General features: G+C 44.1%; 1 protein-coding gene across 1 annotated transcript; it reads right to left on the bottom strand.

Annotated features, from left to right (window-relative positions):
* Positions 1 to 992: 992 nt before the first annotated feature.
* c23h5orf22 (chromosome 23 C5orf22 homolog) lies at positions 993 to 23,902 on the bottom strand. The gene is made up of 9 exons (XM_060905607.1): positions 23,766 to 23,902; positions 22,527 to 22,672; positions 22,307 to 22,456; positions 19,631 to 20,006; positions 4,811 to 4,873; positions 3,498 to 3,619; positions 3,276 to 3,342; positions 2,693 to 2,832; positions 993 to 1,491 (listed from the first exon to the last, which is right to left on the bottom strand). Exons 1-9 carry the CDS (start codon positions 23,832 to 23,834, stop codon positions 1,344 to 1,346), a joined length of 1,281 nt encoding a protein of 426 aa, XP_060761590.1. The 5' UTR covers positions 23,835 to 23,902; the 3' UTR covers positions 993 to 1,343.
* Between the last annotated feature and the right edge of the window lie 502 nt (positions 23,903 to 24,404).

Here is a 24,404-nt window from a genome sequence, read left to right as displayed (position 1 = left end):
AACAGTTTAAATAAAGGTTTCGCTGATTGTACTCAATAGCTGTGGCATGTTTAAATCTCAGAAAATTCCGGAAGAGTAAAACTGAAACTCTGTGTAATTACGCATCAACAGTATGAGGGTAGGAGGGTGTGGCCTCTGTATCCGTCAGAACCTGGAAAAGGACGAGAAAGCTGGGGCTCCTGTACTTTTCAGTCAAAAGGAAAGAAGGAAGAGGGTGTGGCCTCGGTGATTGATTCATTCACCTGGAAAGAAGGAAGAAGGTGTGGCTGCCGTGATTCAGTTCCCAGGAAAGAAAGAAGGTGTAGCTGCTGTGATTCAGTTCCCAAAGAAGGAAGAAGGTGTGGCTGCTGTGATTCAGTCCCCAGGAAAGAAGGAAGAAGGTGTGGCTGCTGTGATTCAGTTCCCAGGAAAGAAGGAAGAAGGTGTGGCTGCTGTGATTCAGTTCCCAGGAAAGAAGGAAGAAGGTGTGGCTGCTGTGATTCAGTTCCCAGGAAAGAAGGAAGAAGGCGTGGCTGCTGTGATTCAGTTCCCAAAGAAGGAAGAAGGCGTGGCTGCTGTGATTCAGTTCCCAGGAAAGAAGGAAGAAGGCGTGGCTGCTGTGATTCAGTTCCCAAAGAAGGAAGAAGGCGTGGCTGCTGTGATTCAGTCCCCAGGAAAGAAGGAAGAGGGCACGGCCTATATTTCTGTGAGTGATAGAGGCCTGGCCTCTGAAACAGTCAGTCTCAGTGAAGGAAGAGTAGGGGGCGTGGCCCTTTTACTTGTCACTTACAGTCAAAGAGGCGTGGTCTGTAGCACTTCAGAAATGAACACACCCAGATCTAAGATCCAGGAAGTGAAGGATGCGTACACTGTTCAGACAGAGCGCTGAGAATTAATCACTCAGTTTTACAAACATGATATTAAATAAATAATGCAATTTATTCTACAGATAGAAATTTCTTCTGTCTCATGCTGCATTTGTTTTTTTAATATATTATCTTTATGAAAGTGTTTTAGAGCTGAAAGTTTATTACATATTTATATAAAATACAACTTTTTAATACAAGATTTAATCTTCAGTGGGAAACAAAAGTGTTCCTCTGTCACAGGAATCAGTGTGATACAGAGACACGACAAACTCTGTGTGTGTGTGTGTGTGTGTGTGTGTGAGAGAGAGATTTCAGTACACGGACTTCACTGGGGTCCATCTTTCACTGAAAACAAATTCAACAAAACAGAAATCGATTCCAGGAGCTTCAATTTAAACACACACACACACACACACACACACACACACACACACACACACACACACACAGGTTCACTCAGTGTGCATCAGAGAGCTGCACTAAATCTGACTTTCATCATGAGGCCTGTGATGTGTTTTCTCCAGAAACTTCTGCGTACTCCTTGTGGACATCTAAAGAACCGAAGAGAGTTTCTAGAACATTCAGCATGCTGCTCTGAATAGAGTCGACCTGATCAGGAGGACAATACTCATCCAAACTCGACCTGTGTGTGAGACAGGCAGAAACATAGGCAGATCGATAGATAGATAGATAGATAGATAGATAGATAGATAGATAGATAGATAGATAGATAGATAGATAGATAGACGAATGAACAAACAAAAAAGAAACAAAATTACTGAATGAATAATTAACAACATTTAAAATGAATGAGTGAAGAAACAAACGGATGGACGAATGAATGAATGAAGGAATGAAAAAATAAATACAGTTTAAAGAATCAATAAACACACTATTGAATAAATAAAATAAACAAAAACAGAACAAATGAGTGAATAAATAAATAAACAAAAAATGAATGAATGAATGAAAAAAATAACTAGTGAATGAATAATGAGTGAATAAATAAGTGAATAAAAAATAAATACATTTAGTGAATGAATGAACAAATAAATAAACTAATAGCTGAATGAAAAAAATAAGGAATGCATGAATGAATAAATAAATAAGCAAATAAATACTAAAAGAAAAAAAACAAATAAGTGAATAAATATATTATTAAGGGGCGGCACGGTGGTGTAGTGGTTAGCGCTGTCGCCTCACAGCAAGAAGGTCCGGGTTCGAGCCCCGTGGCCGGCGAGGGCCTTTCTGTGCAGAGTTTGCATGTTCTCCCCGTGTCCGTGTGGGTTTCCTCCGGGTGCTCCGGTTTCCCCCACAGTCCAAAGACATGCAGGTTAGGTTAACTGGTGACTCTAAATTGAGCGTAGGTGTGAATGTGAGTGTGAATGGTTGTCTATGTGTCAGCCCTGTGATGACCTGGCGACTTGTCCAGGGTGTACCCCGCCTTTCGCCCGTAGTCAGCTGGGATAGGATCCAGCTTGCCTGCGACCCTGTAGAACAGGATAAAGCGGCTACAGATAATGAGATGAGATAAACAAACCATAAAAAAACAGTTCTGTGAATAAATAAAATGAATGAAATGAAATACACAGTATTTTCACTCTGCTGCAGTATGAGAGACAGGTAGGAGGCGTGGCCTAATGTGAAGGTGGATTATATTATAATTTTATAAAATCACTTCAGACTTCAGCTGTAAAGCTTTATGGCTCCTGATCCCTCACTTCATCTCCACCTGTGCTCTCATACAGAGATACAGCTTCTGCATTTTCCATTCAAATCCCATAGGGGGTACAAACTTTTGCACTGTCCAGAATTAAAAGGTTGATGCTGTGTGAGGTTTTCACCTGGACACGGTGATGAGGGTGGGTTTGGGCAGAGACCCCAGAACCAAGCGCACGGTCAGCATCAGCTGCTGGATCTCTGCTTCACTGCTGACGTGGTGAGGAAGCTCTGAGTAATCACAGGTCAGACCGGCCTGGTGGACCTGCACACACACACACACACACACACACACACACACACACACAAGTGTACGAAAGAGAACAGTACAGTGAGGATTAGAGATGTTCAGAACACCCCGGTTCTTCCTCTTCTTAAAGCTACAGTCCAGGAGGGAGGGCGGGGCTAACACACAGGAAGTGACACAGGGTCAGGGTAAACGCCACAGCAAGAGTGTGATCTGCCCTCTTCCACATACATGAGCTCACAGATGGCCATGAGTGGCTCGTGCCACTGTGATTGATAAGGGAGACACAGTAAGCCCCTCCCACCCACGGAGCCCCTCCCACGCAGGGAGCTCGACCAATTTCGTACTAATGGCTGAGGCACGATTGGGATTCGAATCAAACGCTTTTCTGTTGTGCCACTAGGGGTCAGAGTTTTAACTCATAAAAACAGAGTTAAAAGAAATTCATTGTTTGTTTTTACCATTTCGTAGTCTGGAGTTTCATTACGACTCTTGAGGCTGCAGACAAGTTTAACCAGAGAGTTCATCCTACAAACACAAATCAGCATGAGTGCACGCACACAACAAGGAACCCCCCCCCCACTGCAGCTCAAATCAGCGGTGTGTGAAGCTGATAGCGGCCACAGACCAGAGACCTCTGCAGCACCGTGTGTGTGTGTGTGTGTGTGTGTGTGTGTGTGTACCCAGGCTTAGCCGCTAAGCGCTCCACAGTGGGCTCACTGTCGTCCTCCAGCAGGTCAGCGAACACCACCTCCAGATCCTCGAGCTGCCGTGTTCGTCTCTCCACACACTCACACAGCGTCTCCTGGGGAAGTGTTTCAGCAGTGTGAAGTGACATGTTTACACAACACAATCACACTTTCACACGGAACAACTGACCACCGTGCTTATCTGGTGTCTGATTCAGGGTGTATTCCCACCTCATTCCCAGTATTCCCAGCATACACCATGATCTTCACCAGGATAAAGAGCTTACTGAAGATGAAGGAATCATTTTATGAGAAACACGATGCCTCGGGTGTGAGGAGGCAACTCCACCTATCCTTAACTCCACCTACCTGACACTTAACTCCACCTACCCATAACTCCACCTACCCTACCCATAACTCCACCTACAATTAACTCCATCTACACCACCCTTAACTTCACGTAGCCATAACCCCACGTACCCTACACTTAACTCCACCTACCCTACCCCTTAACTCCACCTACACCACCCTTAACTCCAAGTACCCATAACGCCACGTACCCTACCCATGACTCCACGTACCCATAACTGCACCTACCCTTAACTGCACCTACCCTACCCATAACTCCACCTACCCATAACTCCACCTCTTAACTCCACCTATGCATAACTCCACCTACCCTACCCATAACTCCACCTACCCATAACTGCACCTACAGCTCCACCTACCCATAACTCCACCTACCCTACCCATAACGCCACCTTTTAACTCCACCTATACATAACTCCACCTACCCTACCCATAACTCCACCTACCCTACCCATAACTCCACCTACCCATAACTGCACCTACAGCTCCACCTACCCATAACTCCACCTACCCTACCCATAACTCCACCTACCCATAACTCCACCTTTTAACTCCACCTATGCATAACTCCACCTACCCTACCCATAACTCCACCTACCCTACCCATAACTCCACCTTTTAACTCCACCTATGCATAACTCCACCTACCCTACCCATAACTCCACCTAACCTTAATTCCACCTACCCTTAACTCCACCCATCCTACCCATAACTCCATCTACCCTTAACTCTACCTGCCTTACCTATAACTCCACCCACTGTTAACTCTACCTACCCTTCCTACAATTCCACCCACCCTTAACTCCACCTCCCACTGTGCCCACATGCTGTTCTCCAGAGATATTCTGTGTAGAATATGGCCTGTGTGTTCAGCTCGGGTTGGACTTTGCATTCTCTCTCCGGTTGTTAGCACTAATTTGATTGAAAGCCTCCATTACCTCGTCTGCATCCTCACGCGGCCTCTCGAAACTGTACAGCTCCTGCAGGATGGAGTACTCTTCCTGTAGAGAGGGAGCACAAAACAACATCCACTGAACTGACTGAACTATATCGAACTCATAAAAATAAAATTTCTCAGTTTATACGGCACACACACAACTATTATTTATAACCTTTTCTCTGAGAAATGAAAGAACTTTCCCCTTTCCATCTCACACAAGAAGTAAACAGCTCATGTTTTTCAGGCTCTCAGAAATACAGTACTGTGCAAAGGTCTTGGCTCCCTATTTTTTCCATATAATCTTTGCTATAGATTTCTATTTCATGACTTCTACATTATCGAGTCAAAACATTACAAAAATATTTTAGAGTTCCAAATGTTCGGGGTTTTCTCATCTCATCTCATCATCTGTAGCCGCTTTATCCTTCTACAGGGTCGCAGGCAAGCTGGAGCCTATCCCAGCTGACTACGGGCGAAAGGCGGGGTACACCCTGGACAAGTCGCCAGGTCATCACAGGGCTGACACATAGACACAGACAACCATTCACACTCACATTCACACCTACGCTCAATTTAGAGTCACCAGTTAACCTAACCTGCATGTCTTTGGACTGTGGGGGAAACCGGAGCACCCGGAGGAAACCCACGCGGACACGGGGAGAACATGCAAACTCCACACAGAAAGGCCCTCGCCGGCCCCGGGGCTCGAACCCGGACCTTCTTGCTGTGAGGCGACAGCGCTAACCACTACACCACCGTGTCGCCCTGTTCGGGGTTTTTTCCAGCACAAAATTAAATGTTACAGAAAAAAAAAGTCTGTATCTGAGCAGCATATTCCATTATAAGCGAGCACTTTTCAGATGAAAAAAGAAAGCATAATGAAGGCTGCTGGGTTTTGGTGTAAAATGAAGAAGTGAGTGTGACAGTCAAAGTGTCCAGAAGAACTGTGGCTGGTTCTGGAAGATGCTCAGGAAAACCTACAGATCATTTCCACATTAGACTGACCTCACTGGACCTCAGACGGAGATTTTTTTTTTAAAACAAAGAAAATTTCGTCTCACACCAAATATTGACTTGTTATGGCTCACTGATTACTGTTTACAGTATTTTTTAATGTTGAAACATTTCAATTCGTTATTTTAAAGAACAATACAGATCTGTATATGACATACTGAGTTCTGGATTCTGATTGGCCAGAAGGCGTTCTTGTTTCTACAGCATCAGCTTGTTCACAGAGCCGTGTACTGCAGACGCTACACTAATAATAAACAGAGAAAACAAAGTTTCCTGTAAGGAGAGAAGTGTTTAAGGAAGGAGTCTCCAGTGTCAGCGCTTTCATGGACGTTCCACTGGACTGAATGTAACTATAAATGGATAAAAAGTATGATCTATTGCTCTTATTTATTTTTTTAAATAAAAAAGTTCATAGTTGGGAAATGGTGTGGTACGAGAGGAACAAAAATCAGTTATTGGAAAAATGTGAAAAAGTGTCGTTGATGGTTTTCCTATAATAGCATGTTATGTGAGTGATTTATTTCTTTTATCCTGTTAAACAGACTTATGTACAGCAAGATGCAGATTTTGTGTGTGTGTCCATGAAAAGAAAATCAAATATTGTTCAATTTAGTTTATTGTAATAATTTTGGGATAAAAATTCTCTGTGTGTACGCTGTTTGATGACTGATAGAGCTTTGTTTTTTTTAGTTCGATTTCTAAAACACGACTGTAGATGCTAAAAAATAAAGTGGGAAAAGTGATGAGTGTTCTATTGCTCATTAATTGGAATTTCCAAACTTCAACTCGAAAATCTCCACTCAACTCATAAGTCCTGATAAATACAAAGATGGAGGCGTCCATATTGTTTTGCACTTTGTAGCTCGAACACATGTGACGTCTCAAACGGATTTATTCAGAGATCTGACTTTCCACTCGCGAGTTCAAATACAGCATAATGAGTAAATTGCCAAAATGGTGCATAATGATAAGGGAGAGCAGTGAGACTCAGGACAGGGGAGACTTGGGACAGTTTGCATTCCTATAAATTAGTTAATTCCAACCAATCAGGTTTTAGATTCCATTAGAAGTTAGCTGTTGCCCCTAAAGGCCTCTGCATGCTCTTGCGACAAGGCTTTCGCAGATAGCTTTTCGCAGACAGTTGTAATTTATCGTTGAGCGGGGAGTAATAGGCGTGTGCGATGTTATTCACCGCCACAACGCAAGGGGGCGCGAAGTCGCGAAATCGCTAGGAGTAGTTGGTGGGTGTGGTTAGTGGAGTGTTTATCCTCCGGTTACTTATAATGACTAGAACTGGAGTCGTATAGATGTCCGTACTTCCTCACTTCCTCGATCAACCGCTCTTCGTGCTGCTCCATCTTCGCTCGTGTTTTTAAAAATGCCGGTCGTGAAAACAAACCAAACCGGGAAAGTAGGGAAGCGGAAGTGCGTGTACAGCAGATGTAGAGTGGACCAATCAGAGCCCTCTTGTCTGCGACGCTGTCTGCGAGGCTGTCTGCGGTGGTCACAATTTTTGGGAGGTGCGCGCAGAGCGTCTGCGAAGGGGGGGGGGCTTCGCAGACGCCATCTGCGATGCCATCTGCGAGGACTGCGTTGTCAGCATAAATTGGCCTTTAGAGTAACCAACTTCCTTTGGAGCCACGAAGCTGGACACTGCAGTAATGTTTGTGCAGTTCAATATTTTATTAACCAAAACTTGTATTTTCTACTTCACCTCCATTCTATGGTGTTTTATTCTCTCCACATTCACTGGATATGAGCAATTGCACGCTCTGATTGGCTACTCTACTACTAGGATATCAGCTCATATACCGTGAGTAGAGAAAAACAAAATGGTGGAGCGTGTTACTGAAGCAACCAAGGATGAAATAAAAACTCAACTTGAAAACAAAACCCAAAAATACAAAAAAAAGCAACAAAATATGGAATAAAAGGATTTGATGGTAAGAATGCACCACTTTTTCATGAATTATTATTACATTTTTCACAAATTGCTCCTGTCATTTCGCCGGTTTGTTTACATTCTTCATCTTTAAACCTTAAAATGTGTTGAATTTTTTTAGACTGGTTCAGAAACTCAAAGTTGTTTGAAGATTACAGAACTGAAATGTCCAAGGAAGAATTAAACAAGTGTCAAGCTATTCTATACCTCAACACGACAGACGGTAAGACAGCACTTTCTACAAAAAAACCCAAAACAAAAAAAACCCCACTAAAGTCAATTTGTGCCGCCATTGATAGGTTTTTAAGGAGTCCGCGTAAGCAGAAATTATTTTGTCGGACATTTTGAATAAAGTTTTATTTGACTGAATTTGCAAAAAATAAAAATGTTCCATTTCTCAAAATTCAGTGAATGTGGATAGAATAAAACAGTTATTCCACTCAATCTCATCGTACACGGATTATCGACGACTACCAGCTCATGGACGACTCAATTTCGTGGAATAACAGTTAAATGTGCGCTGGTGAATTGGGGATTTGTTAGGAATTAAAGTCTGTAGCCTCGAGTTATCAGATATATATGTTATTTACCAGCTGGGAGGTCCGTATTGTGAAATACCGTGACCGAGGTCTTGAAAGTACTGACCAAGTCCCTCTGGGCTGAGGTCAGTATTCAAGGCCGAGGTCACTATATTTCACCATATGGACCGACCTTAAGCTGGTAAATAATATATTTATTTTTTTCTTTACCAAATTCTAACAGAAAACGAGAGCGCCCGAAAGGGAAAACCGAGCTGAGCCGCCATTTTGAATCCTCATTCACGGCTGTAATGCAAATTGCTTCCTTCTCGGTATACAAGTGCACTTCCATGGCAGGAAAAAACTACATTTTGCTGCCTATGTAGTCCCCTATTTATACAAATAGGAGTCATTCAGGATTCAGCCATGTTTTTGCTCGGCGTTAGCAACAGTTAGAGGTTTTTAGCTTTCTCCTGAAATGTTTTCTTTTATTTCTTCTTCCTCAGGGTAGTAAAACTCGCTTTCACTGTGAACACTGTCGTTATCGCTATCCATGCTGTAAAATTAATGCTATTCTCCTGAGAAATGCTGGCAAACATTTATAAGATTTTTGATAAAAATCTTATAAATAAATCTTATAAAAAAGATAAATGTTGACAAAAAATGCTACTATGTTTGTTGTTGTTGTGAACGAGCGAGTCGCCAGAGGTCCATAACCAGGGTCTGTAACTGGGGTCCGTATCGTAGGATACGGACCTGCTCGCCAGCCAATCAGAGCGCAGGATTTGATGGAAACTGCACTGTGAAAAAAATAAATTGTATTATTTATTAAACTTAAATTCTAGGAAAAAAACATTTAAGGATTTTAAAAATTTAAAATGGGGAGAGTTGGTACAGTTCATCACGTTACGCGTTTTTTCTTGTGGTTGACAAAGATAAAACAGTTTACAAATGTTTGTTAAAAATGTGGGCGTGTCCCTGCATGAGGATTAATCTTATTCCATTCCTTCTTGAGAAGAACCATTTTCTCGAGTCAGGTTTTAGGTAAACTGACATTTTTCTGTTGTTGTACCAGCACTGTGTGTTCATACAGTTCATATCGGACACATTTACGAGATAATAAATAAAAATTAAACATATAAGATGAAGCTAAGGATTTTATTTTGGTCCCATAGGGAGGGAAAGTAATCTCATCGCCCCCTCCTGGATGCGTTCCAACCTCTGGCAAAATGAATGGGAATATCTTTTCAAAAAATTACATTTCGGGTTACACTTCAAAGTTAAGACAATGGCTTCCATATGCTGTGCATGTCGGGCAGCTCTATTGATCCTGGTGATCATACTTTATTTTTTCCACCGGTTTGAATTGTTTTGAATGTTTTTTTAATAAGCTGATCAAAGACTACACGGACCCGACGTCGCATATGTGACGTCACCGCAAGTCTAGCGCCTTTCCAAATCTGTAGCAGGTAGCGGCGGCGAGTAGCCTACATCAACATGCCGATTTGTATAGCGTGGTTGGCAGAGTATTTCTGTACCAATAAGAAATGCATCCCTCGTGGGGATAACCATTACAGATCAGCGCATGTAGTCAACTGCCGCTATTCACAGGGAGAGCTGTCAGCACTCGTAAGGGCTAGTATGGAGAACAAAACTTATCAAGCCTACTGCTGACGTAATATGAGCAACTCTGACTAGACAGTTTGGTTGTCGTCCGTTTCTGACAGGTTAGGCGCAATTTCGATCTTTTAAAAGACAACGAAATTTCACCTGATACTTTCACAGTTAGTAGATAATCCCAACATATACAACATATTTTTTGGGCGTGTACAAGTTCCACGTCATAACTTCGTGGGATTTTTTTAAAATCGGGTCTATGGGATTTTCAATAGTATGGCTCTCGGCATAGGAACGCTACCACTAGGATCGCTGCGTTTCACTTTGCCTCCCTATGTCTCCCCTCAATGTCTCAAAAAATAATGACAGAAAAAGTGAAGCCTGAAGGCCAGAATATGTGACAAGCTGAGGAATTAATGTTGCGGTAAGATTAAAGTGGAGAGTAAATACTCTCGAATGCAATATAAATGTGACGCGACCTGAAAATAATTTCACACAATTAGGGTTGCAAAATTCCCAAGAATTTTCAGAGTGGAAAATTTCCATGGAAATTTTGGGAATTAACGGGAATTTATGGGAATTTTGGGGAACTTTCGGGAATTTTCAAAACCAACTTTACTTAAAAATTGATACAAAAAAATAAGGTCCTTTTATTCGGATTAAGATATTTCTCTGGGTCTCTGTTATGTTCAGAAGAACATACAAGCAAAAACAAGCATGCAACTAATTAAACAACTGAGAAAATTAATAACCACCAAATGTTTTACAAAAACAATACGGGTTTTCCCTGCTACATGTAGAATGAATTTAACAATAACCTTAGACTTTGTGAGAACTTCTCTTCAAAAGCAACTTTAACTCTACTTATGATTTTGAAGATTGCGTCCTGTAACTTTTTTGTTTACGAATTATACTTCAACAACTTGAATTCCTTTTTCATTTTGCAACTGGTTTGTAAACCATATCCTGTCAAGTAATTTGCTTGCAAATTATCGGATTAGAAGTAATGATTAGGGTTAATAACAATGATTGTTTAATAACAATGCTATTAAAACAATGACATTAAACAGCCTTGCTCCAGATTCAAATAAAAAAGCGGCACTAATATATTTTACAAGCAACGAAACTTATTTCAAGACCACTAGTAATTAGAAATTTTAAATTTTTTAATATTCCTTGTTATTTTATGATGTGATACCTTTGTGATTAAATCTGTAGACAAGTCTTCAAGTTTTGTAAAATTTTGTAATAAAAATGGTCAAAATTGAGTTTTTGCAAGATTTTTAGAAATCACTACTTGTTATGCAAGGAGTTAGATTTCCAGTTAATTCTTACCAAAGGGTACACTCTAGAAAAATAACCTATTCAATTCAAAATTGCTAGATATCTTGTCTGAGGGACACTTAATAGAAGTCTATTCAAATGCAGATTCGAGAGGTCCCCAACACACAAAAAAATGTATTCAAAATATGTGTAGTAGACCAAGGGATACCAGACCTTCTACACTTTTGTGGTACGGTAGGGAACTTGGGAATGCACTTTTGACCTTTGACAATTTTGACTGGATTTCAATTAAGTGTCCCTCGGACTAGAAAATTGAGATTGAGAATAATAATTTTTCACTGAAAAATCTGAATATGATACTCATATTGAAAAACTAAAAGCATTTTATTAATTGGCATTTAGCAATATGTCCTATTCTTAATTAGCACAAAACAGTACATAATTGAAAGAAAGGCTTAACATGGGTTTTGATTTGTTTTTCTGGGTGATGAAATGTTTTAAAATGTTTAAAACTTAATAAATGCCAAAATTGAAAATTCCCGATATTCCCAGGCCCTTCAAAATTCCCGGAAACTTTCCGGGAAAGTTTCCAAAATTCCCGGAAACTTTCTACTCCTTTGCAACCCTACACACAATCTACAAAAGATAAAATGTGTCCCAAGTTTCCCCGCTCTCCCCTACTATACCAGTGTCACAATGTACTTAGAGATCATAAAATCTTTTTATGAATTTGCTTTGGAATAATTACAGACTGACAAGAAAAACCTGATGTTAAAAATTTGTATTAAAAATTGTAAAAAAAAAATTTTTCTTCAATGTTAAATAATTTTTGTTAATTTTAATATGTTAAAACAGTTTTAATATTAACATAAACAATTGATTATTATTACTAATAAAATATTTATACATTTTATAAATTACATAACTATTGATGTATAATTATATTATTACGATTATGTATAATTGTTTACACCATTAAAAAACCCACAACATTACTGTATTCCTGTATTCCAGTTGAAATGTCATGATTTTCCAACAATCCTGATCACGTTTTCTGCCCCGTTAACCCCCGAGTGCATCTCTGAGGGCCTCGTGTGCACACTGCTTTAGATCAAAGCCCCTTCTGAATGAATAAATGAATGAATGTTGATGTACAGCTAAATCACATGCACGAGCTCCTCAGCATCCGCTCTACACGTCATACTTTGTGTTTATTCAGCATCCTGTTTCCTCTACTGTATCCATGTCGTGTGCACTGTATGTAAGTCCAGGATTGTTTCTCTGAGATCCTGCGTCACTTCCGTAGAGATCCCATCCTGTCCTAGCAGCTTCGTAACAATAACCCGTCGGTTTTATTTATTTATCATGCACATGATTCAGAAGTCAGAGGAAGCAGCAGAGACAGAATGTATAAAGAACATTAAATGAAGTTAATGTGTTGGGGATGTGAAGGTGAAAGGCCTGATGAAGGTCTCATCTCATCTCATTATCTGTAGCCGCTTTATCCTTCTACAGGGTCGCAGGCAAGCTGGAGCCTATCCCAGCTGACTACGGGCGAAAGGCGGGGTTCACCCTGGACAAGTCGCCAGGTCATCACAGGGCTGACACATAGACACAGACAACCATTCACACTCACATTCACACCTACGCTCAATTTAGAGTCACCAGTTAACCTAACCTGCATGTCTTTGGACTGTGGGGGAAACCGGAGCACCCGGAGGAAACCCACGCGGACACGGGGAGAACATGCAAACTCCACACAGAAAGGCCCTCGCCGGCCCCGGGGCTCGAACCCAGGACCTTCTTGCTGTGAGGCGACAGCGCTAACCACTACACCACCGTGCCGCCCCCTGATGAAGGTGTGGGTTTGAATACTTAGCGCCCCCTGCTGCATGATACATGAACTATCATCGCAGTTTATTTAAAAAAAAAAATCCCTATACCTGACCAACTTCACTTCACTCTGTTCAATCCTTTGTAATGTTTCATCCTTGAAGATAAATATTTTTCTACAACAGCAGTTTTAATCTTCTTACTTATTTAAAGCTGCGGTAATATAACTGGATGTTCCACAAGATTAAATGTAACTATAAATGGATAAAAAGTATAAATAATAAAAACCATACTCGTTGTCGAGTTGCTGTTGTAAGCTAGAAAAGGAAGAAAACACTTCAGGACGCGCGTCACTTTGCATCACAGCACCCTGACATTGATTACTTTCCGATAACCGCATGACACCGAGTGTGTTATTCCTTGTTCACGAAAGATTTGGATGAATTTGGTGGCGTGAGCGTGATGTGGTTGGAAATTATTATATTCGATGGTTTGAATATAGTCGAATAAACAGGAGCATTAACCCCGCCCCTGAGCATAACCCCACCCCTAATGTTATCCCTGCACTTAACCTTCAAAAGAAAAAAGTGTTACCAAAAAAAATCCTGATTTATAATTATTTCAAAATTAATGTTTTTAAAATACTTTTCAAATTATGTAAAATTGTTCAATTATTATGATTTTTATTATTATTTAAATTATAAACTGGGCGGCACGGTGGTGTAATGGTTAGCGCTGTCGCCTCACAGCAAGAAGGTCCGGGTTCGAGCCCCGTGGCCGGCGAGGGCCTTTCTGTGCGGAGTTTGCATGTTCTCCCCGTGTCCGCGTGGGTTTCCTCCGGGTGCTCCGGTTTCCCCCACAGTCCAAAGACATGCTGTTAGGGTTTTGCTGGGATTCGAACCTGGTTCGTTGGTGTGATAATCCAGCAAACCCCCACTAGGCCACCAGGGGGATGACTCAAATGCAGAGGCGTGAGGCGGAAGTAGAAAAAGAATCAAAAGGTTTATTTAAACTATATACACTATATACAAGGCAAAACAAAAGACAAAAAAAACCCAAAGAGTATAATCCAAAAGAAAAGCAAAGTGCAAAAATACAAAAGCTAAGAAGATCAAAAAACACAGTACAAAGGAAACTGGAGATAAACATAACAGCACAAAGACTCCGTGACAAGAGGACTGAACTCAGGGGTATAAATAGACAAACTAATTAAGGACACAGGTGAAGATAATTAGGCAATTAACACAAACACAAAACACAGGAACAGTGGCGGCCTCTAGAGGCCAAAATAAACACGACATGAAAAGGAAATAACAGCGGCCTCTAGAGGCCAAAACAGTCCTAGTCCTAACAGGACCCCCCCCTCTAGGAGCGTCTCCTGACGTTCCCAGGGCGATCCGGATGGGCCGAATGGAAGTCCCGACATAGTTCTTTATCAAGGACATCCCGAGCAGGAACCCAGCAGCGCTCCTCAGGACCATAGCCCTCCCAGTCCACCAGATATTGCAACCCGCCGCGGACCCGGCGGGAGTCAAGCAGGCGATTCACAGTGAACACAGTCTGCCCCTGGAAGATGCGGGGGGGTGGGGGGTTCCTAGGGGCAGGGGCATACGTAGACGTCAGTACGGGCCGTAACAGGGAAACATGGAAAGTGGGGTTGATCCTCAGAGTCCGGGGCAACTGGAGCCGGTAGGAGACAGGGTTCACCCTGCGCACCACCTTGAAGGGGCCAATGTAGCGAGGAGCAAGCTTGCGGTTCTCCACCCGCAGTGGAAGGTCCTTAGTGGACAGCCAAACACGCTGCCCAGGGCGGAAAGCGTGTGCAGGTCTTCTATGGCGGTTGGCCTGAGTCTGGTTGGTTCTGGAGGTCTGTATGAGGGTCTTCCTGACCTTGCTCCAGGTCTTGCGACACCGTCTCACATATTGGTTGACCGAGGGCACCCCCGCGTCCTCCTCCTGGTCCGGGAACAGAGGTGGCTGGAACCCGAATTGGCACTGGAATGGCGACAGCTTGGTGGCCGATGACTGCAGGGTGTTGTGGGCGTACTCCGCCCATGGCAGCCAGGTGCTCCACGATGTCGGGTTATCCATAGCCAGGCCTCGCAGGGTGGTTTCCAGGTCCTGGTTGAGCCTCTCCGTCTGACCATTGGACTGTGGGTGAAACCCAGAGGAGAGGCTGGCAGTGGCTCCGATGACCTTGCAGAACCCGTGCCACACTCGGGAGGAGAACTGGGGCCCTCGGTCTGAGACGATGTCCTGTGGAAGACCAAAGACTCGGAAGACATGATTAAACAAAAGTTTCGCAGTTTCAAGAGCAGAGGGGAGTTTGCACAGTGGTATGAAGCGGCAGGCCTTGGAGAATCTGTCAACTAAGACCAAAATGACCGTGTTACCTTGTGACTCAGGGAGACCCGTGATAAAGTCGACTGCCACGTGGGACCAGGGACGCCGGGGAATGGTCAGAGGATGCAGGAGACCCTGGGGACGCTGTCGTGGGTTCTTGGTTCTGGTGCAAACCTCACAGGACAGGACAAATGACCTTACTTCCTTCTCCATGTTAGGCCACCAGAAGCGTCTTTTCAGGAAGTCCAGGGTCCTCCGAGCTCCCGGGTGGGCGGTGAGAGGGGAAGAGTGACCCCACTGGAGAACCTTGGCCCGGGCTTGATGTGGGACGTACAAGAGGCCTGGTGGCCCCGTCCCAGGACCGGGGTCCTGGCGTTGGGCTCGTCGGACAGCCTCCTCAATACCCCAGCGGACAGGGGCCACAATCCGGGACACAGGGATAATAGGCCCGACTTCATTCTCCCTGTTAGTGGCAGAGAACAGTCTGGACAGTGCGTCAGGTTTGGTGTTCTTGGAGCCGGGGCGGTATGAGAGGGTGAAGTCAAACCGACTGAAAAACAGGGCCCACCTAGCCTGTCGAGGGTTCAGTCTCTTGGCTTGCTGGAGGTACTCCAGGTTCTTGTGGTCAGTCCAAACCAGGAATGGATGTTGTGCTCCCTCCAGCCAGTGCCTCCACTCCTCAAGGGCCAGTTTGACCGCTAGCAGTTCTCGATCCCCCACATCGTACCGGGACTCAGCAGGACTCAGACGGTGGGAGAAGTAAGCGCAGGGGTGCAGCTTTCCTTCCGAACGTTGAGAGAGCACCACGCCGACACCACTGTCCGAGGCGTCCACCTCCACGATGAATGGTTGGGAGGTGTCCGGGAGAACCAGAATGGGTGCCGTGCAGAAGCGGTCCTTGAGGTCTTTGAACGCCTTTTCTGCCTGAGGAGACCAGCCATAAGATCCACCTGTCCCTTTGGTGAGGTCTGACATGGGTGCTGCCACAGAACTGAAGTTCCTGATGAACTTGCGGTAGAAGTTAGCGAATCCTAAGAACCGCTGAACCTCCTTAACGGACTTGGGAGTAGGCCAATCCCGGACGGCCAGGGTCTTGGCAGGGTCCATTTGGAGTTGGCCTGTCCGTACAATAAATCCCAGAAAGGAGACCTCGGGAACATGAAATTCGCATTTCTGGGCCTTGGCGAACAGATTGTTCTGTAGCAGCCTCTGGAGAACCTGGCGGACATGGTGGCGGTGCTCCTGCACGGTCTTGGAAAAGATAAGGATGTCGTCGAGGTAGACAAAAACGTATAGGTTAATCATGTCCCTTAAGACGTCGTTGATTAGGGCCTGAAAAACAGCTGGTGCGTTGGTGAGTCCGAAGGGCATCACCTGGTATTCGTAGTGCCCAGACGGGGTGTTAAAGGCAGTCTTCCACTCGTCTCCCTGTCGGATACGGATGAGGTGGTATGCGTTCCGTAGGTCCAACTTGGTGAAGACGGTGGCGCCTTGGAGCAGGTCGAAAGCTGTGGACATCAGCGGAAGGGGATATCGGTTGCGCACAGTGATCTTATTCAGGCCCCTGTAATCAATACATGGTCGGAGCCCCCCATCCTTCTTGCCGACAAAGAAGAAGCCGGCTCCAGCAGGTGAAGTGGAGGGTCGAATAAACCCAGAGACCAGGGCATCTTTGAGGTATTCCTCCATGGCCTTGCGTTCTGGCTGAGAGAGTGAAAACAGTCTGCCACGAGGAGGGGTAGTCCCAGGGAGCAAGTCGATGGCACAGTCGTAGGCCCGGTGCAGAGGAAGAACGGCGGCCCTGCTCTTGCTGAATACCTCCTTGAGATCCCAGTACTCTGTGGGAACTTGAGATAACTCGGTGAGATCAGGGGGCTCGGCAGGAGACACAGGAGAGCAGACAAGAGGCATGGCATGCAGGGCCCCATTCCACAACCTGGCTTGTTACCCAGTCTATGCGAGGGTTGTGGCGAGTAAGCCAAGGAAGGCCTAGAATAACTGGGAACTCAGGTGAAGGAATCAGGTGCAGGGATATTTCTTCCTTGTGACCTTGAGACTGGAGGAAAACTGGAGAAGTAACTTGGGTGACTCTTCCATCACCTAACGCTTGGCCATCGAGGGCAGACACAGACAGTGGGACTTCAAGAGGTGCAGTCGGAATATTGATGCTTTGGGCGAAGTGAATATCCATAAAGTTCCCAGCCGCCCCTGAGTCTATCAAAGCTTGACAAGAGTGGACAGACTCACCCCAGGAGATGGAGACCGGGATGTAGATTCCTTGGCCAGGGAGTCCGGGAGAGAGGGTAGGCCCCGTCACAACCCTCCCTCGGCTGGACGGGGCGGTCCTTTTCCCAAGAGTTCGGGACATGATGCTCGGAAGTGACCAGGCTTGCCACAGTAGATGCAGCACTTGTCCCTCCTTCTGCGCTCCCTCTCAGATGCGGAGAGGCGAGTACGACCCACTTGCATGGGTTCTGGACAGTCACTGAAGGAGGTAGATGGTCTCCAGGTAGAGGTAGGGAGGCTGGGGGGGCTCAAGGCTTGGTGGCGTTCTCTCATCCTGTTGTCCAGACGAATAGCATGTGAGATGAGGGTTTCGAGGTCACTTGGGCATCCAATAGAGGCCAGACCATCCTTGATGGGGTCAGACAGACCATGGTGGAAGGCTGACACCAGGGCAGTCTCGTTCCATCCACTTACTGCTGCGAGTGTTCGGAACGAGATGGCGTAATCTGCGACGCTTCCTCCTTGCCGGATGGACATGAGCTTTCGGGCTGCGTCGGTACTGATGTCTGCCTGATCGAAGACCCGAAGCATCTCTTCAGAAAACAGCTGGAAATCAAAGCACTCAGGTCCCTGTCTTTGCCAGATAGCAGTAGCCCAGGCTCGCGCCTTACCAGCTAATAAGGTGATCACAAAGGCAATCTTGCGGCGATCCGTAGTGTAGGTGGTAGGCTGAAGCTCAAAGGTGAGTTGACACTGGGTAAGGAACTCTCGGCACTCACTGTGCTTGCCGTCATACCTCTGTGGTGCAGGAAGGCTGGGTTCGCGAGGTGAAGAAGGCAGCATTGCAGGAGGCACTGGAGCAGGAGTGGGAGCTGGATCAGGAGCAGGAACTGGATCAGGAGCAGGAGATGCAGGCAGAGATGTCAGCTGTGCCAGGGTTTTCCCAATTTGCTGAAGCAGTTCCTCGTGGCGAGCGAGGGCCTCACGTTGGCTGGTGAGCGTACGTCCATGAGCGTCCATGGTCGCTCCGAAGCGTGTCAAAGCTGCCATAATTCCCTGAAGGTTGGCCGGGTAGACAGTTGAAGCAGCCTCTGCTGAGTCGGTCATGACGGAGTCTTTCTGTTAGGGTTTTGCTGGGATTCGAACCTGGTTCGTTGGTGTGATAATCCAGCAAACCCCCACTAGGCCACCAGGGGGATGACTCAAATGCAGAGGCGTGAGGCGGAAGTAGAAAAAGAATCAAAAGGTTTATTTAAACTATATACACTATATACAAGGCAAAACAAAAGACAAAAAAAACCCAAAGAGTATAATCCAAAAGAAAAGCAAAGTGCAAAAATACAAAAGCTAAGAAGATCAAAAAACACAGTACAAAGGAAACTGGAGATAAACATAACAGCACAAAGACTCCGTGACAAGAGGACTGAACTCAGGGGTATAAATAGACAAACTAATTAAGGACACAGGTGAAGATAATTAGGCAATTAACACAAACACAAAACACAGGAACAGTGGCGGCCTCTAGAGGCCAAAATAAACACGACATGAAAAGGAAATAACAGCGGCCTCTAGAGGCCAAAACAGTCCTAGTCCTAACACATGCAGGTTAGGTTAACTGGTGACTCTAAATTGAGCGTAGGTGTGAATGTGAGTGTGAATGGTTGTCTGTGTCTATGTGCAGCCCTGTGATGACCTGGCGACTTGTCCAGGGTGTACCCCGCCTTTCGCCCGTAGTCAGCTGGGATAGGCTCCAGCTTGCCTGCGACCCTGTAGAACAGGATAAAGCGGCTACAAATAATGAGATGAGATGAGAAATTATAAACTCTCAAATCATACTATATTTTAGACACTGTTTAAATTTTAAATTAGTTTTATTTTTATTACTTTTCCATCTCTGGAATTTTTCCGACTTTAAATCTTAGGATTTTGAAGGGGAAAAAAATGCTACTGAGAAACTTTCGCTCAGAGAAAATAAATGATTTCTGCAGACGATGTTTATGTGAAGAGAACGAAAAATTAAAATAAGCTTATCGCTCAGTACCTGTGTGTACATTTCCTTGAAGGGATTCTTACAGGAGAAGAAATCCAGGTCGATATCGAGGATGTAGGGATCGTCCTGCTTGAGCACACTCAGTAGGCTGCCTACAGCTGAAGCCTTGGCTTCCTCTGCACTCAGTGCGCTGCTGCTGCCATCTGCTGGCTGCGATACACCACCGTATGACCCACTGCTGCCCGGCTGAGGGTCCGACGGTTTGGATTTTTTCGCAGCGTTCTGCTGCTCGTTATCCTGGTTCCTGTCAGACGTGTGCGCTGGATCCACCCGGATGACGCTGAGATGGAAGGGCTTCCCGTCTTCGAGCTGCTCAGCAGGAACGTACAGAGCATCGCTCAGGAAGTAATCATCTGTGCTTGTGACTCTGAAGTGGAAAATTCATTAAAGAGGAGTTCTCAAAGTCACTTTCCCTCTCGTCCACTCCATCAGTATGAAAATTAGGTCAATGTGAGGGATCAGGATCATGGCGTGAACATTTCAGCGCTCTTCAGAGCTGATGGAGGTTTTTAGATGAGTGTGGAAACGTCTTTAACATCTAAGTCCACTCACTTGACATTTTAAATCATCTGGAAATTCTTCATACACGAGTAATAAAAGGTTATAATTAATGACCTTCTTTACTTTACTTTCGCTTGACATTTAAAATAATTATAGATGGGAATGGATTTAATTCTAATCAATTATTTTTAAATTAGAAGTATAAGAATGATTCCTTCAATTTAGGAGCACAAAAACTTTTATTAAATATAATATAACCTTCACTTTTGGACTGTATACTGATCTGGTGAATGAGCTCAAATGTGGCTTTGGTATAAAAGCAGAAACTGAGAATTTGACAATCTGCTAGACTTAGGCCGAATCCCATTTCACCCCTTGGACATACCCCTTGGCCCTTCCCCTCCATTTTGCGCGTTCACGTGAAGGGGTAGGGGTATCCCAATCCCAGTTAACGCGGAGGGGTAGGGGAAGGGGTAGGGCTTCTGTACCCCTCCAAACGGAGATTTTCCTGGAGCTGACTCCGAACGAAGGGGTTTGAGTGATTTCCCACAATGCCATGCGGATTTCAGCGAGATTTCATGCGGATTTCAGAAAGATGGCGGTTCCGGCGGCGAAAGATTGTCATAAATGTATTTTCTCCATTATTTACATGTTTTAAGTTGTTATCCAGAGGAAACACGCCGCTTGATTCGCTTTCGAGCTGAGAATGAGCAGCGATTTCTGAAATCCAAGCTGCTGCTAAAAAGCTTTGGGAGTGAGTATTGTTTTCGGTTGCTTGACTGCGTACGTTTTGTTCTGTTATTCTCGCTTTTATTGTTTACATGAGTGTTCTGACACCTCATTCTGTCGGATGTGGTGCACGAAGCGCCAAAGATATCCCATTCAGTGGTGTTAGTTAACAAATCACACCCTGCCAGCAGAGATTTCTGGTTCTGGCTCTGACTGTAGCGGCTGGTCGCAGCCAGTGACGCATTTGGTCGCGTTTTGCTAACGTAAACGCTGACGGAGGTACACGATGACGTATGCGATCGTTGAAGGGCTATCCCAATACGTAGGGGTTGAATTTCAAGCCCTATCCCTTGTAGCTCAGTTTCAAGGGGAAGGGCCAAGGGGAAGGGGGAGGGGAAGGGGGAGGGGTAGAAATTAGAATTGGGATTGGGCCTTAGTCACAACTGAAAGATCCACTGATTCAAATCCTGACCAGCAGATCAAGAGAGGTGCGAACCAAATGATTCACTGATTCAAATATTGATTTGCTGATTTTAAAAAATTAGAGATGAATATATAACGCAAACCAATACAGTGTAAAATGCGTTTTAATAATCATTTATCAGTCAGCAGCAACTGAACGAAAAGAGCAGCTCTGTACGTCAGTGACTGATACGATACTGATTTGTTCACCTGAGTGATTCGTTCAGAAAGAACGAATCATTTGCAAACAAATTTGTGTCTCTCTTTTTCAGCTTGATTCAGTGAATCTTTTGAAAATCACTTCCTTCTAATTCAGCAAGTCAGAGCATGAATCAGGAAACCTTCCAATCATGACTCGTTCAGCGGGTTAACACTCGATTCAGTGAATCTTCTGGTCATCACAGAGATTCACTAACCTCTCGTTCATCAAATCAGTATTTGATTCAGTGAATCATTCAGCCATAAATGAGATTTGAATCAAAGTTTGAATCAGTGAACCTTTCAGTCATGACAAAGATTTGCTCCTTTGTTGTTCAGTGAATCAATATTTGAATCAGCGAATATTTTCATCATGCCTGAGATTCACTTCTCTAATATTCAGCGAATCAGGTGAGTCAGTTAGAGCTCATTTGACCTTGGAGCTGGAGATTTCCACTGTTTCAGTGCACGCATGAGTAGTGTGTGTTTGATTCGGTGTGAAAATTCTTCCAAACATGGACATATGAGCTTATGATACAATAATAATAATAATAATAATAATAATAATAATAATAATAATAACAACGATTATGAGCTATTTTATACACCTCAAGATCCAAGCGTTAGTTGATCAGCCGGCACAGATCTGTGAAAGAATCTGAAGGACTCATTTAGCAAAACAAACTCAAATGACTTGAGTCTAAATCTCAACTCTAATAATTGCTGTTTATTACATGTAATAACACTCCTGTAACAGACACAGTGGTGCTGCGTCACCTGATGGTGTTTGTGGACGTGTCCCTCCCGACACACATCTTATGCTCGCCCTCTTGGATCTGCTGAGCCCAGTACGGATGAAGCCAGGCGACATGGGACACGTGTCCGGCGTACACCATGGGCATGATCCAGTTCTCGATGCTCAGCTCACTAGGAAGGAAACACACATGTAAATTACACACATGTAAGAAGAGATAAATGAAGTTTCACATCCTCTCACCTGAACAGAGTCTCTTTATCAAACACGGTGTGTGCAGCCATGCTGACGGGGATCAGCAGGTCGGGGTGCGAGTCCAAGTGAACCATCTTCACGTCCTTCATCGGGATGTGCCGAGAGCCGATGGCACGGTAGATATGTTGCACGACCTGCATGTGGGGAAAAAACACACAACATTACTGTAGGTAGATTTTGTGTGTGTGTGTGTGTGTGTGTGTGTGTGTTGTTTTTCATCATTCACCTCACAAATACATTTGCTTATTACTCAAAAAAGAAAAATAAGAAAACTATAAAGATGTTGCAGGGATATGGAAATAATTTCGGCTCACAAAATTTCCAAAATTTGTTATTATTATTATTTGATCAGGGGCGGCACGGTGGTGTAGTGGTTAGCGCTGTCGCCTCACAGCAAGAAGGTCCTGGGTTCGAGCCCCGTGGCCAGCGAGGGCCTTTCTGTGCGGAGTTTGCATGTTCTCCCCGTGTCTGCATGGGTTTCCTCCGGGTGCTCCGGTTTCCCCCACAGTCCAAAGACATGCAGGTTAGGTTAACTGGTGACTCTAAATTGAGCGTAGGTGTGAATGTGAGTGTGAATGGTTGTCTGTGTCTATGTGTCAGCCCTGTGATGACCTGGCGACTTGTCCAGGGTGAACCCCGCCTTTCGCCCGTAGTCAGCTGGGATAGGATCCAGCTCGCCTGCGACCCTGTAGAAGGATAAGCAGCTAGAGATGATGAGATGAGATGAGATTATTTGATCACACAAATGACATAATTGATCAAAACACCTCCACAAAATCCTATTTAACTTTTTGTCTGTGTGTTTTTGGGATGATCATCCTGCACACTGAACCTTGCATGCTGCTTTGTTCTCCTTTAAACAGCATTATTCTGCATTTTTTGACAATAAAAATCCAAACTGTCTGTAACTGCAACCTAATCCAAACTATCAGGAATAGTAATAAAATAAATGCACACTATAACTCAGTACATTTTAATTTACACAGAACTAATAACTGTCAGTTGTTGCATTACAGCACAACAGAACACAATTTCACCTTCAACTCATTTATACCTACAGCTTAAAGCCCAAATAACTCCACAATATACACAGAGTGCACTACGTAGGGTACAAAAGCAACGACGTTACATTCTACATAGGGCACCTAAACAGGAAGTGAGCACCCATTCGGGATTCCGCCACACTCTTTCGGGATTACAGAAATAAATTTTACTTTAATCACTGACCTCATGATGATCTTCTACAATCCACACGGGAAGTTTAGAGTAACTGCGCTTCATCTGCGGCGTTTTCATTTCGATAATTTCTCAAATAAAGCCTCAGTGATATTGTGATTATGCTAGCTAGTTGCTAACAGTAAAAAAATAAATAAATCGGAACAATATTAGTGAGACACATGTGCACCGCTGTTTTAGTACCGGCCGGGAACAAAGCTGAGCAGGGAAACAGCTGTGTTGATGAGTGATGAAAGTTCCGCTTCTGTGCCTTTGTTTCTGTTCTTTAATGACAAACTCTTGTGAATAAACTCATAGAACACTGTTCTTTAATCTGGAAATAATTATTCACCTGTCTCCTTTTATTAAATCCATAAACAGAGTGACTAGACACCGAGTTTCACATCCACAATTTAGAAAACACAGAACTGTTGAGAGATGCTGTGGGAGTATTCGCCTGTAGTTGCAGTGAGATTATTATATTAATGATGGAGGTGTGTGTTGAGGGTGTGATATTATATTAATGATGGAGGTGTGTGCTGAGGGTGTGATATTATATTAATGATGGAGGTGTGTGCTGAGGGTGTGATATATTAATGATGGAGGTGTGTGCTGAGGGTGTGATATTATATTAATGATGGAGGTGTGTGC

This window comes from Neoarius graeffei, chromosome 23 (assembly GCF_027579695.1).
Source record: "Neoarius graeffei isolate fNeoGra1 chromosome 23, fNeoGra1.pri, whole genome shotgun sequence".
Classification (NCBI taxonomy): Eukaryota; Metazoa; Chordata; class Actinopteri; order Siluriformes; family Ariidae; genus Neoarius; species Neoarius graeffei.
Note: the sequence above shows the minus strand (reverse complement) of the source record. Positions and strands in the feature narration are given on the sequence as shown.

Excerpts from the sequence above, each read along its gene's own strand:
- c23h5orf22 (XM_060905607.1), bottom strand. The coding sequence starts at position 23,834 with ATGAAAACGCCGCAGATGAAGCGCAGTTACTCTAAACTTCCCGTGTGG. Across the intron at positions 22,457-22,526 it reads GATAAAGAGACTCTGTTCAG|TGAGCTGAGCATCGAGAACT; the intron begins GTGAGAGGATGT and ends TTTCCTTCCTAG. Across the intron at positions 4,874-19,630 it reads TCAAGGAAATGTACACACAG|GAAGAGTACTCCATCCTGCA; the intron begins GTACTGAGCGAT and ends CCCTCTCTACAG.